Below are 17,729 nucleotides of genomic sequence, written 5' to 3'. Positions count from 1 at the left end.
AGTAAGGTCTGACTTTGGTGTTACTTTACTGATAGATTGTGAAACTAAGTAGGATTTCGTAGAATCAAAATTCATTCATTCATTAAGCCAGACCTTCCTCTCAGTGTAGATGGATATTTTCAGTTTTATTCCTTGATATTTATTTGTAAACTGATTAGTGTTGACTTTCGCCTTACAGAACTGTTGTGCTTCTGTGCCATGAATTTTTAATAGATAAATTTACTCTTTGGGAACGTTCAGCAAAGCAGACTACTTGAATCAAATAATGAATATTCATGACTGGCAAGTTTTTGCATATCATGAACTCAATGGTATTAACATCAATTAGGGGCTTAAGTTACTAATGATAAATCTTGAAGCTGTGCTCAGCAAATAGTGTTGAACAACCATAGATGGAAATATTTGCTTAAAACATTTGCTGCACATTTGTGTAGGATAAACAAATTCGTACAAATTTTGTCCATTAGAGGAATATTTGCCCTCAATAAGGAATGTTAATTTTGCATGTGGTCAGTTGTGGTTCCCTTTCCCATCCCTCTCTGCAGGACTCTGTGCACAGATGTCTCTTTAAACTGGAATGCAGACATCAATCAGGACCAACATCTGCTTTAGGTATTTTAGAATAAATTAGTTCATATCACTGGGAATCTAGTGCAAACTGTGGCTCATGCAGTAGGAATTGATTTCAGATATCCCAGCATGGTCAGAACTTCCAATGGGTTATTTAATTACACCCAAAAAGGTCATACTATATCCATGGATCTGCAATACTTGTAGTGTTTTGTTTATTGATCAATAATTTCGTATCTGATATACTTTAAAAGATGTAAAGTCAGCACAGGTTTTTAACCAGGAAGTCCTGTCAGATTTATCTTAAAATCAATTAACAAGTTTTACAAATAACTAACATTTTGTTGGTGGAAAGGAGCTGCTGCAGAAGTGATTGGATAGGTGAGGAGGTAATAAAACACGCTGCTTAGCGTGCTGTAATTGGGTGTCAGTGCAAATGAGATTATTTAGTTTACTTAGTAATTGCAAATTTATTTTAGATGCCTGTAACATTTAAACTGTTCATTTAAACACCATAACAATTCTAATAGTAATATTAGTCTGTTTGCTTTTAAAAGAGGCCAATGAGGAATTACTTGAAAAAGCATTCAATTTCTTTGTAAACTTCTGGGTCCTAAGTCTCCTCTCTGTTTCCTCCTTTCCTCTAACCCATAGTCTGAGACTGTAAATTAAAGTGGTGCCAGATGTTAACTACCATAATTATTGACACTGTCATTCCACTGCATCTGCATCAGGTAAAAAAAGCATAGTAATTTTTGTTAACCATGCTCCTACCCTGGCTTCCACATTTTGTTTTTCTTTTAGCAAAATGTATTGATTGAGTTGATGATTTTTATCTCAGAGAAAAATATAATTAACATGGTGAACTAGGGCTGCTGTGTATTATAAAAGATCTGCAGTGGCAAGATGACAGATTGTGAGAACAGCTTCAGAAGGGGAGTAATGTAAATGCAGTTGATTTGTCTGTGGCCATTTCCTTTTGCTGCAGCCATGCCATAAGGAGTTTACTGCTCTTGTGAAAGACACAAAGAGAAATCTTGAAATATCTTTGCCTTACCTGTGTCTTTTCTTTTCAAAAAGTATTGGCAGCAAAAGGAAAATTCATTCTTAGGTTTCAAATATCCTTCTACAGAGGCAGTGTTGTGTCAGGGTGCTTGATCATCTGTATGCGTATACTCTGCAAACCTATGGAAGTCATAGACAAATTTTAATAACTTTATATTTCATAGTTGACTTAGACTTGTTTTCTTGACCAGTATTTTTTTTGTGCTTTCATTCTGTAGATCTGAAAACAATGGATCCTCATTGAAGTGGGGCCATTAAATCCAAATCAGATTTGAAATTCTGTTTCTAATGTTATTCAAGAAACATTCACCTTAACAGATGATTTTTTGTGTGAGAGCTGATGGAATATCTGCTAGATGCTTGTTGAATGTGCTTGTGCAATACAGTATTGTTCTTTGCCAAGGAAAAACATAAGCAAAAGCATTTCATCAGGATAAGAGCAATTTATATACAAAGTCTTTTTATCATTAAAAACCTCAGAAACCTACAGGCTGCTTTTGCTCATAAAGAAGAAAGAAATGTGCTTGTGGTGCTTTGGGAAATGGTTTAGAGGTGGAGCTGGCAGTGCTGGGTTGATGGCTGGTCTCAGTGGTCTTGGAGGTTTTTTCCAGCCTTAATGATTCTCTGGTTCTCCTGCTGCTCCCTGCTTTTTGTTCCACGCAGAATTGTTTCTATCTTTCTCCCTTTTCAGACTGCTTTACCCAATCCCCCCTTGCAGGCCCTGCCTTTCCTCCACTGTGCAGTGCTGCACCTCCCGAACTGCAGAGGTGCTGAGCTGCGCTCCATTGAGCCTTTGCTGTTGGTTTAGATGCAGTGGTGTCAGCACAGACTCTGAGAGCTCCAGCTGGTAGTACCTCAGCTTTTTTGATGCTGTGGCCTAATAAAAAGGGAGTGTACTACTGCTTCTCCAACCCACAGTGATAGGTTGTGGTTATAACTGTGCAAAATGCATCTTTCCCCTGCTCCAAAGCCTTTTCAGAAAGCGCATCAGACGTGGAGATGGTAACGGTTGTGTGGAAGATTTGACCTTGTTTCCAACTTTTTACCTCTCAGACAACAAGGATTACTCTGAAATTTCTTCCTAATTTGATATTTTTTCTCTATGCCTCGAACCTTGCAGAGCTTGTTTCCACTCACTCATCCTTCATTTTGTTTTGGCCATTGTACCACAGGGTGGGCAGACAAAAAGAAAATGTAAAATGTAGGTGATCAGGTCCAAGAACAAACTTCTTGTTCCTACACAAATGCAGCAAAGGGCTGTGTGCATTTTGAGGCAATATAAATTACTTTTGGAAGTACTCACAGTTAAAATCCTACAGAAACCTTAGACTCCATGAAAGACAAAGCTGGCAGTGCTTTGTGCACATTTCTGTTAATTTTGCATCAGCTCTAATAATTGACAATGGCAGTATGTGTGCCCTGCATTTCTATGGCCAGAAAACAAACCCAGGAGAGGTGCTTGGCCTGCCTGTTATACATGGACACGTTTAATTAGTGACATTAGTTTTTCTTGTTTAGTTCAAATAGCTACCACTTAACTACTGTGTTAAATGCAGGGTCACATGTATAGATTGTGTTAAGGCAATAATAAGATTTTGAAACTGGAGCAAATCAAAGTTCAGGTTGCCTGATAAATATGAATTTGTTTCTTTGGACCATATGCATATGGATTTAGATTTTAATTACGTTACTGAATTCTTTTTGCAGTAGTTTTTAGCCCAGATGATTCTTCAGGGTGACACTAAAAGGGTCTCTGTCTTGAGATGAAAGACTGTTGATGGAAAACTCCTTACCTGCAGCTGTCAAGGGGGCTGGAGAGTGAACTATAAATGAGAGGATATTTTAGCAAGGAGGAAGGATCATTAGGATTATCTCATAGTGGGAGCAGCTGCCTACTCTCATAAAAAATGTATTTGACCTTTGCTCATACACAAATTTCTTGTGAGATCCATTTATTTCTAGATGGTCACTACCTCTTAAAATCATCCAAACTTCTGGATGCTTGGCTGGAGCTCTGAGGTCTGGACTGCCAAAATTCAGCCACTCAGAGCTCGGATTAACATCAGTGAGAGCTATGTTTAAAACACAGTGCTATGAAACCCAGTTTTCTCCTGGTGTCCTGACAGAAAGTCAGGTAATCACCCAATAAAAATATTTCAAACCTAATATTTGAGTTCAGCAGTGTTTTTACCACAATTGAAATGGTGATCTTATCCTGAAACTTGGCATTGTGTTTTAATATAAGGCATTTCTGTTCATCGCTGGTTACAAAATAATATTTAAAGAGGATGACGGTGTGCTTGAACTTATGGAAACTCAGACAAATTGAAATTAATTCCCATTAGAATTCAGCACCTTTCTAATGGAGGGAATGATTCCACAGTAATTTTTTGCTTTCCAGGAGGGCTCCCTCTGAAAGTGTAGTCACCTGCAGAAGTTTTCAGCTGATGTCCTTTCAAACTGTATCTACCTTTGAAAATAATGACACTTAGAGATGCCACTGGAATCTCTTTCCAATACTGACTTTCCTGTGCTGTTTACAAGGTTGTGAAAGCAGGGACATGTGTACATTTCTGTACAAGCTGACACTGCTGTGCAGAGTTAAGAGCTAAGAGCTAAGAGCTAAGCCAGGCAAGTATGGAGGCATAACTCAAGAGAGGAAATTTATAGAAATGTTGCATTTTTATAAAATTTTTAGTTGTCCTAATGAACATTGCAAGTTGGTGCAAATACTTTTTTTTTTCTTTAATTTTTTTAAACTTCTTGTCATCTGTAGTTAGAATTCATGGAAGTATCCATCATGGATCTTTTCAAAGACAAACCCCAATAATGTACAGTTTTTCCACATTTTTATATGTGTGTTCTGACAACTATGATGTTTTTATTTTTCCACCCAAAAGGCCAATCTTTTATGATTTTTGTCATTTTTTACCAGGAAAAACTTTCACATTTAGCCATCTATATCTCAACATGAAGATACTTGAAGCTTCTTGTGTTCCATGTACTTTGGAAATATAACTCACTATAAATAAACCAATAACTGCTACCTCTTGATAACCTCAATTAGCATAGCAAACCCATTTTATCTATGGCTAAATGTATGCATATATCAAAACCTTAAATGTAGGAATCATAACCATTTGAGTAAAATTGACATAATTGCTACAGTTTCAAAAAAATGTAATGACACTTAATGAAGCCTGAATCTAATGAATTGACTAGACTTTGTATAGAGCAATGTCCTCATGCTACATCTTTACTCTGTGTGTAGCTTTGTCTCTTTGTGTCTAGATAAGCAAGGTTTTAAAGGTTTAAACTCATGTTTTTCTAAATTATTTTTATGTTGTCATTAACTGACTGCATTGTCTAATCTTGAAAAAAACTGGCTTTATATTCCCAGTCTTCGAGCCATAGCACGTTACCTCATTGCAAAAACATACTCTCATTGCTGATGAGAGTCTTCTCTCAGTATGTAAAAGTACTCAAAAAGTGTTTGTGTAATGGAAACTTCTAGGCAAAGATAACTTTTGGAAATACTACTTGACCCTAAAGCTTAATTTAAAAATCTTTGAATGAATTGACATGGGTGAGCATGAAGGTGGCCAAATAAGTGTTCATGAGGGAAAGAGATTGATAGAGTTGGAGACTGGGGAGGAATAAGAACATGGTAACCTTTCACATGTTTTCTCTGCAGTTGATTTGTAGAATATTATATTCACTTGCAAATAAATGATTACTTTGTATAGTAAGAGGATCTGCAAAACTCAGAGCCTGATGTATTTTGTTGTTAAAATCTCACCCATTCATTTTTTAAAGCCATTTAATGTTTTCTTTGTGTCTCAGGTTCCCAGTCCGAGCCGCCGTCGTGCAGTGCCAGTTCCATCACCTGCCCCTCTGCCTGCACCTGCAGCAACAACGTCGTGGATTGTCGGGGAAGGGGCTTAACAGAGATCCCAGCCAACCTCCCAGAGGACATTTGGGAAATGTAAGTGCCACTCTAATGCACAGATCTTTTCCATGTCTCTCCATTTTTATTCCATTTCACAGCCTCCTGTGCGGAAGAAAGGCACATGTTTTAAAAAGTGATCTAAGTAGCTGTCAGGTATATTGTAGTTGTCCTCTTTGATTTGTTCTTTTGATCTAAGGGCTCAAACAATTTTTAAATGTAAATTAAGATAGTTTGGTACTGTCCTACCTGAAAGCAAGATAAAGTTCTTGAGGCCTTTAAGTTCAGTTTGTGTTTCCATTTCGCAAACCCAGAATTGCAGTTCTGTAGTCAGTAAATGAAAATACACAGACCTTTCTTTATTTCTAGTCAGGGATTTCCCCATGAGATGGAGAGATGTCTTTTTAGCTTGGCAGGATGCATTTATAATGAATTAGAACATCAGAGCACATAGTCCCTGCTGATTTTACCTTCTGTATCTTGTCTTCCACATTGTTATTTCTAGTTCCTTAACAGTTTTGTGACTTGTGGAATAAGATGCTGGTTTTACAGACTTGTTTGTCATTGCTACCTTTAAGAATTGGAACCATCTATTTCTGTATCCATGACTTCATACTACTGTGGTCCTGAAATACTGTTACATTAACCATTTTGCTTGTGGTTAGTCCACCGGGAATGCAGATCAATTATTTTCTTATTTCAGTTCTTTTCATACAGAGTTTTCTGACAACCAGCCAGCTTTTGCAGTCTGCACAGTATAAATTCAAATATTTATATGGTCTCATTTATATGGACTCATCCACCTTCTTGTAGCTGTAGAAATACTGGTACACAGCAAAATTTACCATGATAAAGCACAAATTCATAAGATTGTGGAATGATCTGGGTTTGAAGCAATCCTAAAGACCATCTACCATGGGCAGGAACATCTTCCACTATCCCAGGTTGCTCCAAATTCCATCCAACCTGGCCTTGAATACTTCAGGGATGGGGCAGCCACATCTTCTCTGGGCAACCTGTGCCAGAGCCTTCCCACCTTCACAGGGAGGAATTTCTTCCCAATATCCCATCTAACCCTGCCCTCTGTCAGTTTGAAGCCATTCCCACTTGTCCTGTCACTGCAGGCCCTTGTCCAAAGTCCCTCTCCAGCTCTCCTGGAGCCCCTTTAGGCACTGGAAGGGGCTTTAAGGTTTTCCCAGAACCTTCTGTTCCCCAGGCTGAACAGCCCCAGCTCTCTCAGCCTTTCTCAGTAGCAGAGGGGCTCCAGCCCTCTCACTGTGTGGCTGCTCCAGCAGATCCATGTCCTTCTAATGCTGTGGGCATAAGAACCCCAAGGAACATTGAGTTCTTGTATTCCTCCCTAACTCAGTATTTTCTTGTAAGACAAACTGCTCTGGTAAGAACCCTTGATTTACAAACTGTTCTACGAAAATGAAACACACAGCTGTTGCTCTAACACAGTTATTAAAGGTGACCTACATTTCACTCCATTTCAGTATTAATTAAAGATCTTTTATTCAGCCTTCCTACCTTTCTTCATTAGCATGGGTAGGCAGAACCTTCTCTGACAAAGCTGCCAACAAGTCCTGAAACTGTTTTTGTAGATAAAAACCCATCATAAACCAGGAAACTCACCTGTCATGGGACAGAAAACAAGCATCATATGATGCTAATTTTCCCTCTGCCATATATGACTTAGAAGTCTGTTATGTTACTCTATTACTCCTTGAGGTGAAGGACTTAATTTGCAAGAATGTTTGCTATTAAGTAAGCAATTTAGGAAAGCTAGAAATCTGTATCCCAGACTTGCTTTTTCATAATTTCATAAAATAGATAGCAAGAATGTAGAGAATGCAATTTGGTTTTTTTATAAAGCTTCTTGTTCAGTTGGGAGCTGACAGCAGCAGCCAAATTGACAGAGGAAAAATGAGTTACAAGAAATTGAAGCTGAGGAATACAGACTGTGTGCTGAGTGCTACAAAAGATTCTCTGCTTACAAAGTGGTCTTGTTTTGCTTGTTAGAAGAGAAATTAATAGTTTGTGTCATATAGAAGCACATGAGAATAAGCACAGAAAAGTTTTGCATGACTACTTGGGTGAAAACAAAAGTCATTAAGCACCTGGAGGCATTTACTGAAAAGAAATACCAAAATGCATATGGTGTGGTGGTTTGCTGGTACATGAACAAAACAGTCATTTTGCTACACTGGGTCAGCATCTACAACAAAAGCAGGGGTTGGAGTTATTTAGAAAGAGAAAGTGCATGCAAGGTAAATAGGGAACATGGTGTGAGTGCAGAATGGGCTTGGCACTGGAGAGGTGTAGGCAAGGAGGGGTGACCAACTGAGAGGGCACAAAGTCTCCAAAGATTCTGTTTTTCTGCTCAGACTTGATCACAACCTTGCAGCCAGAGCCTGTCAAACTGATAGCTCAGCCCACAGAGCCAGCAAAGGCAGGGGACAGCAGAGACCTCCCAGCTGTGGGAGCCCGGGAGGGGGTTGTGACAAACACATGGAGCAACTTTCCCTCAGCGCTTGGTTTGGGCTGCTCCTGGCTCAGGACGTGGGCTAGATAGATCCTTTCTCAGTCATTAGGGATTCCCTGGCATAAATCAGCCCAAGGACAGCTTTCCTGCATGGGCAGATGGGGGCACTGGGGGTAAGGGCACTGCCAGCCCGGCCTGTAGTGTTTCAAGCAGTATTTACTTCAATGTGCTGCCTGCCACATTTGTTTGATGCCTCCCAGTCATGGACAGGTATCAGTAACTCCCTATTAATCTTTTCCCACCTCACAACACTCTTCCTCTGCTCCTTCTTTCGAATGAAGTTTTCATGCTGTTTGTCTGCCTCAGACTGATGCACTCATTTTTTATTTGTCACTGCAAGCAAGGCTATATTTTAGGATGTGAATTCTGGGCAGCTGTTGTCTAAGGATTTGGTACACCTTGAAACAGTGCAGGGAATCCCACTTGTGCCTTTGTGTTTGGTAACAGTGCAAGGCATTCCTGAGTGAAAGCAGGGCACAGCCCCCCAAAGGCAGGACACAGACCTCTCCTGCTGCCAGCGGGTGCTCGTGCCTGGAGGCAGATGCTGGAGCAACCGCTGGCACTGGGTGCTGCTTCTCTGAAGGATCTGATTGCTTAAAAGAAGGAATTAATTACATGCTAAAGCTAGAGGCTGGATTGTGGTTGGGACAGATGCTTGAGAGAATGTAAACAAGCTGGGCCCAGAACAGAAACCCATGGGAAAAGAAGGGTGAACTCAAATGAGGAAAAGAACATGAGGAGAAGAACTGGGAACAAAGGAAATTGAGACAGGGTGAGCAGAGGGCTGTGACTCTGAGAAAGTGAGGAATATTTGGTGATAAGGCCTGAGATGGGTGGCACTGGACACCAGCTATGTAGGGTGGACTGTGGGGATGTGGCAGGAGGGCTGGGACACTGGGGCTGGGCAGGCTGAGGGGGCAGGACAGAGGGACACGGAGAAAGGTGGAGCCAAGGGGTCTCTTCCCATTAGATAGCACATTCACCTTGGAGCCTTCCTGCCTCCTCACCACATACTTGGGAAACCCAACAACAATTTGAGTGCCTGTCCCTGTGTATTAGGGACTGTCTAGGCATACATTAACTATTAAACTACACAGGGAGTTCCTGTTTGCACTGCTGCTGTTCTAGTTACAGAGCACTACAGGAGTCTGGGGCTCACACTTCTGTTACACTTCAGTATCCTTGTGATGGAATTAGTAATTTTAGCTTTTGGGTTCAAGGTCACTAAATTAAACATTTTTTCTTTTAAAGTAAAAAGAAATAAATCAGAAAATGCTAGAAGATGCCATAATGATTGTAGCTGCAGTCATCATTTGAAGCTTTTGTATATATTTGTGGTGGTATTTACTTTAACAACAGCATAGTCTCATGCCACTGTTGAAAGCTTGGATTCATTTCTTGTTGTCTAGGGACGGACTAGGGATGTGTAGGGAGGGAGCCTGTGTATATAGATAGGGTCTGTTCCCTTTTTGCAGAAACAGGAAAATTGTAAAATGGGGACTGTGGGGAAGATAATCTCATGAATGCTGTTCAGAGAACTGGGTTGTGTCTCTTGCCAGTGGTTTTATTAATTGATTCTGGGCAAGTGACTTGCACAAACTTTCCTTGGGTGGCCACTGGTGATGTAATCTCAGATTCTGGCTGACTCAGCTGAGACATTCAGAAGTGTTGAGGACTCACAGCTGCAGCAAAAGTCAACAGGCGCTGTGCTTTGAACACTTTGTTCTGTGCAATGCTAATTACTCTGAAAAGCCATGTCTCAGTCATCTGCAGACTTATAAATCAAGGTCCAGAATGTAAAGTATATCCTTAAATCTTGAAACAGATCTGAGATCTGTTAACATGAAGTTTGCTTCACCACTGTTACTTAATCTGTACCATACTCTGTGTCTGCTGAGTTAAGAGAAATACAATTGAATGAGCCAAAAGTGAAGCTGGGTAGGATGTGGCTGAATCAGAAATGAGGCCCATTTGTTTAAATGCTGATACAATTGCTCCAGGCAGTAAAGAGGCTGGCAGTCCCTGAAGGAAAAGTGCAGTTTAGGCACCCATGGAGTGATCATAAGTGAGATAATAACCACAGCTTCCTCTGACAGGTGAGCAGAACAAACTGGGATGGCAGCCCTTCCACCAGCACCGAGGTGGCCACTTCAGTCACTTGTTCTACATGGTTTAGTTTAGCATTTTCACTTCTGACAGCTGAATTGGTGGCTGATGTTTTTGTAGGCATGAGTAGTACATGATTTTGGTGCAGAATTTCTGCCTTTAGGAAAAATTCTAGAGTTTGAGCACAGGAGAACTGTAATGTTGGTTTTCTTCTAGTTCTGGCAAAATGAAGACAAACCTAATTTTCTGCAAGATGATCACTTTGTAATGGAATGTTCTACTTGTTCTACCTTTAATGAATGGTTTCCTGACAAATCTAATGTCATGAGGGTACCACTGTGCTGGGCAGTGTTGCAAACCTGTAGGCAGACAAGTTTGCTGTGTTTGTTGTTTCAGGAATTGGCTCAGGAAGTAATTGTGCCTTCTCTGTTCTTCAGGACCTGCAGGAATGTGTATTTCAGGTCAGCTAGGACTTCAGCTGGGACTCCTTAGGAAGCTTTTGTGATTTGAAGAAGGTGATTAACCAATTCTAGGCATTTTAATTACTGGTATATTCAAAATGAATTTTCTTCCAATTAAAACAAAGTCAGAAAAGCTATTATAGAAAGATTGAGCACCAGTAACTATTCATTATATTAAGAATAATTTTTTTATTATATAAATTATAAATTAACCATACAACAGTATTTTTGTATTTATTAACAACTGGCTTTGAAGTTCTCAGTTTCATAAAGGCAAGAGGTTTTTCTCTTATCAAGAATATGTGTGTAGAAACTAAACTTCATGGATAAAGGAATGACAGTTTTTCATTTAACTTTGTTCTTCCTCCTGAAAGAAAAATATAATAATTTTCCCAGGCTTCCAGTAAATACTGCAGCTGAAGCCAGCACAGTATTTTTGAACACTGCAATAAATGCTCCATAATTGCCTCTGGTGGCAAGTTCTCTGGCTGGGGAATCAGGTTGGCTCCTGTAGTTGAATCATATAATGTGATTTTCATTCACTGCTGTAAATTGGCTCTGGACAGCTTCTCATTTCTAACCTGACTACTATTTTCTGGATCTCACCAGGCAAACTGTGTCTTGCATTCTACAGAAGTTTATTTTTTAGGCCAAAAATAAGTAGAAAATCTTTTGTTGCATTCAAAACACAAAAATAATAAATAATAAATATTTTAGATTGATAGTGGAGAAAATACAAATATATGGAAAATTATAAGAATAAAGGTGTCTTCTGTGCAGATGGAAAATAGAAAGCTGCATTTCACAATTTTAGAAACAAGCAGCAACAGCAAGGAGTTTCTGCTGCAAGATCAAGGCAGATTTATTTCTTACATCTTTACTTTTATTTCTGAAGTTGTATAGCTAATGTCATCTGCAGGCACAAGAAGATGGGTTTGTTTTGGTAAATCTAGATTTCATACACATGGCAATTTTCATTTCAGCCATATCAATTTTTACCTTCTTCACTGCTTTTTGTATTTGGGAGATTTCTTTTAGAAAATAAGTTATGTACAGGTTGATTTACTCAGGCAAGCTGTGTAAACTTAAAAGGTTTGTAGGTTTGAGATTATTTTAGTTTTTAGTTTGGATTTAGTTTTTTGGGGGTTTGTGTGTTTGTGTAGTCTCTTTCTCCCAGAGACATCACTTCAGTCCAGTATAAACATAAATTAATAATTACTAATAAAAATTAATGGTAGAACCAAAAAGGCATATATATTTTACCTTATACAAATTTCACAGCAAAACTCCTGTGTTGCCAAGCAAAATAAAGAGATTGCAATATATAATGAGTATATATGTTTTTAAAGCTGATTAAGAAAAGGAAAAGCAATTACAGAAAATAAAATAGAGTGCATAAAATCACAACTTTGACATAAAATATACTAATCAGATTTTGTACTGGATGAAATACTAGTTGTCTGTTGGCTAACACATGTTCTGTTTATTTTGCTTTAAGAGACTGAAAATAAGAGGATTTGAGGAATGGCTATTGTCAAATGACAGAATCTGTTGAGAAAATATTACAGGTGGCAGAATTTCAAATACCAGAAAGCTACTTAATTTTTCTGCTAATTTCTGGTGTTCCACCTTTTCCTTGTCAGTATTGTAAATGGGCAGTAAAAACAGATGTTACTGAATGTACAGAGCTCTTAAAAATAAGTTAGATTAGGGATTAAAAGAAAAAACTTTTTATCTTTTCTGTCAGTTTACTTTAATTTTCGCTAAGTCTAAAATTTTGGGTTACAACTTAACAATAAAATGCAACTTGACAAATAAAATGCAAATCTGATTGAAATCCTCAGATGCCTGAGCTAGTTAAAGCATTGTGAGAAAATGTGGGAAGTGGATCAGGGATGGAGGTTTCTTGAAATAATTGGAAGCCAAAAGAGGGTGGTCAGGACTGACCTCCTCAAGCAAAAATTAAATAACAATGTGATGTGTTTAGAGGTTGGTCTTTCTGGGACCTCACAGGGTTTCTCAGTGAAGCAAATATTCTGGGTCTAACTTGTTAAATACTATTCCTGCAGGTTTTTATTTATCAGATTCATCCATTGGTGAATGATTGCTTTCACATAGCTACTAGAGAAGCTCTTTATCTCCCTTCAGGGAAAATCAAAAACCCACAAAAAAAAAAAAAAAAAAAAACAAACCACAAAACAACCCCCTAAAAAATTCCAAAAAAATAACAGTGAAAAGTGCTCAGGAGCGTTCTGAGTGAGGCTCAGAGCAGATGCTGTGCTCTGGAAGTGAATACCAGAACTCTATTCAGCACCCTGTGGGATGGTCTCTTTGGAGCCTTCTGAACTAAAATGACTGGGTCTGAACTGGAATCACTGGGAGTTGAGGTGTGGGAGCCGTGTGTCTGCTGCTCACTGCAGCATCTCACAAACACCAACGCTCATGAGCTCATGTGCTGGTCAAAGGAGGTATGGAATTGCCAGCAGGGACCTGGAAATTGCCAAATCTCTCCAGTTTAAGGACTCTGTTTCCTGCATTTGTGTTCACAGCCACAGGCCTGCCTAGAGGTAAAATCCTGATCCCGAGTCCACATGACCCGGTAAAGTCAGCTGAGATGGGAAATTACCTGTCTAGTCTAGAATCAGGGCAGCAAGACATGATTGTGTATTCTGTCCCCAAAACAGCTTCTGATTAACCCTGAACATCCTCACAGGGGACATCACAACCAGGCACAACCCAGCAGCAGCTCCTGCAGCTGTGGGATTGCAGTGGGAGGGAGCTCAGGGCTCAGCCTGCACCCATATCATGCCATACAGAAATGAAAATATATGAATGAGACTGGCAGGGACATTACAATGAAAGGTGATGAGAAGGGCCAAAAATTCCCACCACGTATGTGGAGTATCACAGTGGTAGATGGAGAAACTTTGAGGTTTGGCAGAACAGTTTCATTCTGGTGTTAATGTGGTTAGAGAGACATTGGTGTTTTGTCAAAAGACGTTTTGTGAAATACCAGTCTGCGGATTTCTCTGGTGTTTCCTGTTTGTCTGTGCTATATTTAATGCAAAATTAACATGCTACAACAGAGGAGATGGATTCCTAATGTGGCTGCCATCACAAATTCAGTGGTTACCAGCTGATACCTGAGCAACTGCTCAGCTCCACAGCTGAAACTAAATTCACTGCAGTGTATCAGAAGATCCAATGTCACTAGCACTGCTTTTAGAATAACACCATGGTATCAGGGAACATATCGGAACATCTGTTTTCATTCTGAAAGATGTCTTTTGGTGAGCAGAATTATCTGTGTAACTTCCTAAGTAGATTTATGTTGACAAGTCACTTCACTGCTGATAGGATTTTGTCCCTTGAAGATCTGCCCTCGGGTGAGTTGTTAGGAAGCAATCCTGTCTGGAACTACAGCAGGAGCCCGACAGCTAGACCCTGAAAATCAACACCAAAGGGAATATGAAGGGAAACTCCAGTTGTCACCTTGTATTAATACAGGTGGATGGTTTACTGGCTCTCAGCTCTCCATTTCCTAAGGCAAACTACATAAGAGGGATTTATAATGTATATTATTAATTTTATTTGGAAGCCATTCAGGTGCTGAGGTGAAAGGCAGCACTATCAACATCTTGCAGGATCATATGTGTTTAGGGGTCTTGTAGTGTGGTAGAGTCTGGCTGGGGTGGAGGGTGAAGGCTTGAACTGTTAAAACAAGCAGTAAGCACAGACATCTAAAATCCTCTGTGTCCTGCCATCCCAAAGCACTTTGTTTTCTGCCTGGGAACTGAGTGGTGAGAGACACAAAAAGCTGTTCCCTGGGATGTAGGTCCATGAGCACTTCCTGAAGCAGCAGAACTGCAGGTTTTGGCCTTGCAATGTGGCTGTTGCATGTTTTGCTGCTGGATGAGCCCCAGGTCGTGACTGTGTGACTGCAGGGCAGGATTCCTCCCTTCTCTCCCAACCAGGGCTGTCATTGGGTAAATACTTCAGTATTCAGCAGCTACCACACATGTTGTGCATGCTAGGAATAAAGCTTGTATTTCAGATGAAGAGGCAAGAAAGGTGTCAGGGCAGGGATCAGATCCAGCTTGTATCTGCAGTAAGACCATGTATGATGGTGATTTATTTAATATGATTTATTCACCTTGAATACACCTGTGGACTTTTCTTCATCAGGGACCAAAATGCACAATAAGATAAGAGAGCCCAAATTATGAGATAAATGTAAAATAATGGTCCAGGTAGGTTTTTATAGTCCAGTTGTTTCAGTCCCTGGATTGATTGTGTTCCCTAGAAATTTTCTCCTTCCTAATACAAACGATTCTTCCCAGCCCTGGGTTTTGTCACCATGGTGGATGTGAACACTCCTTTCCCCAACCAGTTCCCTGCAAATCCCTTCTTATAGTGCAGGAGGAAAACAAGGATTTTGCCCTTCCTACCCCCCTTTTCACAGGCTGTGTGTGTGTCCTGCCAGGCACGGGTGTGCCACAGGTTTGTGCTGCTCTGCTGTGCTCTCTCTTCCCTTTTCTTGCAGGGTTCTTGGCTGTTTGGTTCCTGGCAGCCTGAGCGATGCCAGCCCAGCAGATCCCCAACCCAGGGAACATTCTGGCACATCCACTCACTCTCTGTGTCCCATCAGGGGACTCGGTGCCTGCCCCATGCACAGGGAGGTTTGTGACACGGCTCAGGCAGCAGCTCCTGGCACTGTTAATAGAGCATGGCTGTCTCATTTGTAGTCTCTATTCATCTGACAGCTGAGAATTATCAGCACTGATGCCTCACTCCCTCTCTTTTTCTCCAAGGTAGTGATTTGTCTATGTTATGGGTAGGTAAGCTTGACAAAACATTGCACATTAGCAGCTGAGACAGTGTTTGAAATGGGAAAATTGCTAGCAAACTGCTCCATTAGAGACCCAAATAACAAATTCTTTCTTTCCCTCAATAAAAAGGAGATAGTTAAGGCCCAAATTAATACGTCTGTCTCCCTAACTCTGCAGGGGGAATCACTCTTCAAGACAAATGGCTTCATCACTCCTGAGTGTGAGCTGGTTCTGCTAAATCCCTGTTAGGCAGAGTTTTTTATCCTTTGTGTTCTGTCATCCTGGGCGTGAGCAACACAGGCGCCACAGGAGGAGGTGATGAAAAGATTTGCACCTCAGTGAACTTTGAGATGGATTAGCATGGGAATTTGAGTGCTTATTCTTTACCCTGAGATAGTATTTCATCTTTAACTGCATGGTTTCCCCGTGTTTGTTTTGTTCTGTTTTTTTTCTCTGATATGTTTACTTTTTGCTCTCATTGCTGCAAAGTAATTTAAAAAAAAAGTGGGAAGAAGGAGGACTTATCCTGTCTAGAATCATGTTATTACAAGAAAAAATGGATCTGAATCCAGTGGGCCCTCATACTTTCCAATCTCTGATGATATATTAGAGAAGAGAAAGGAAATTGTTCCTGTCCTTTGATGTTGTTGTCAAAGGCTCTAAAATAAAGCTGGGAGAGGCAGACAGAGCATTGCTGGGAGAGGAGGGGGAGATGTGCTGCAGTTCATCTCAGCACTCAGCTGGCAGCAGGTGACATGGCACAGCCACCAGGGGAACAGAGGGGGAACAAAAACCACTGGGAGTTTGGACACGGCAAATTCACTTTATCAGTTCTGTGAATTCCGCTTGGCAAGTCTCTTAAATAGATCTGAGTATGAAATACCAGAGGAGAATCAAGAAAAACTTTATTGAGTTGTAACAACCTTTAATGGGGGAGGGGGGGTAGTAGTTTAAATTTTCAAAATTTAGCCTTTTAGGACTGTGTGTCTTGTACAAATTTCTCAAATGTATTGTAAAATTATTTTATAGTATATTCTGGTAATACCCCCAAAATAATGAACTCCCAGATGTTGCTTTGCACTAGCACAGATGGTTTTACAGTGTATGACAGCACTCCATACTATAGGGATAGACCATAAAAACCACAGTTTTCCAAAGGTCAACTTCTAGGTAACCTAGGTAATCTTCTCTGTAATGAAATGTGGCTGTAAAATTTACACTTTGTCATTTTTTGGAGGAAAAAAGGACAACATTAGGTAAGGGTGCTGCTTTTCACTTTATTTCAAAGGTGGCATCTCTAGCAGTTTCCCATTATATGGTTTCTAATTAGGCCTTCATCACCCTGAAATTGCCAACACCCCTTCTGGCAGAACCTAGAATTTCTTGAGATTTTTAATCATCTGCTCTACTCAATGTGTCATGAGCTAAATGGGATGAAAGAGTAAAGTATAAATAAAAACAAGGTCTTTCCTGTTATTTTACTTGTGAACTGTATTGTGTTTTTCAGGCTATGTCTGCCATTCTATATGCAGGTATTCTATACACAGATATAGAATATTCTATTCTACGTGCATTTATGTAAAAAGTAACTAGAAGTCAAATTAGTGTTTCATTCTGTTAAAGCCCAGGGTTGTTTAGTGCAGCACTGGGCTGAGGGCTCTGCTTTGTGCCCAAGTTGGAGCCCACCTGCCCACACACCCTAATGAGGGCCCGTGGTGCTCCTCTGGTACCTCTGCAAGGTGCAGTGCACTGAGCAGAATGTGTTATGAGCATTCTTTAGTTCTTCATTTGCCAAGGGCTTCATGGAATAAAAAAATGTCAGGTGCTGTGGAATATAGCAGCAGATGACAAGAGCCTTGTCCATCTATTTCTGAACAGGCCGTCTCCTCCAGATCTTGTAGGAAAGGGTGAAGAGTTCACTAGGGAGCTTAGAATGCAACTCTAAATAACTCCTGCTCTTACTCTGCTTTTTCTAGAAATTTCCTTATTTTATTTTATTTTATTTTATTTTATTTTATTGTATTGTATTGTATTGTATTGTATTGTATTGTATTGTATTTATTTAATTTTTTATATTTTATTTTAGTTTTTAAAAAAAATCATTACGTGGCACCTGTGGCTATCCCAATTTTGGATATTTTTTTCACCCTATGGGGGGAGAAAACTGTATATTTCCACCCTTGAGTCACTAAAATCGCCTTGGAATT

The 17,729-nt window shown here is 39.9% G+C and overlaps 1 protein-coding gene across 2 annotated transcripts in view; it reads left to right on the top strand.

The window, feature by feature from the left end:
• SLIT3 (slit guidance ligand 3) overlaps positions 1 to 17,729 on the top strand; it is a 465,384-nt gene that overhangs the window by 294,262 nt on the left and 153,393 nt on the right. For both annotated transcript variants that reach the window (XM_014253183.2, XM_088063492.1), the window contains one exon: positions 5,479 to 5,620. In XM_014253183.2, coding sequence (XP_014108658.1) covers positions 5,479 to 5,620 — 142 coding nt within the window. The remainder of the gene's footprint in view (positions 1 to 5,478; positions 5,621 to 17,729) is intronic.

This window comes from Pseudopodoces humilis, chromosome 17 (assembly GCF_049639895.1).
Source record: "Pseudopodoces humilis isolate 2021_Gansu_Grassland_sample_001 chromosome 17, ASM4963989v1, whole genome shotgun sequence".
Classification (NCBI taxonomy): Eukaryota; Metazoa; Chordata; class Aves; order Passeriformes; family Paridae; genus Pseudopodoces; species Pseudopodoces humilis.
The sequence above is the reverse complement of the archived record's forward strand: the minus strand, read 5'-3'. Positions and strand labels throughout refer to the sequence as shown.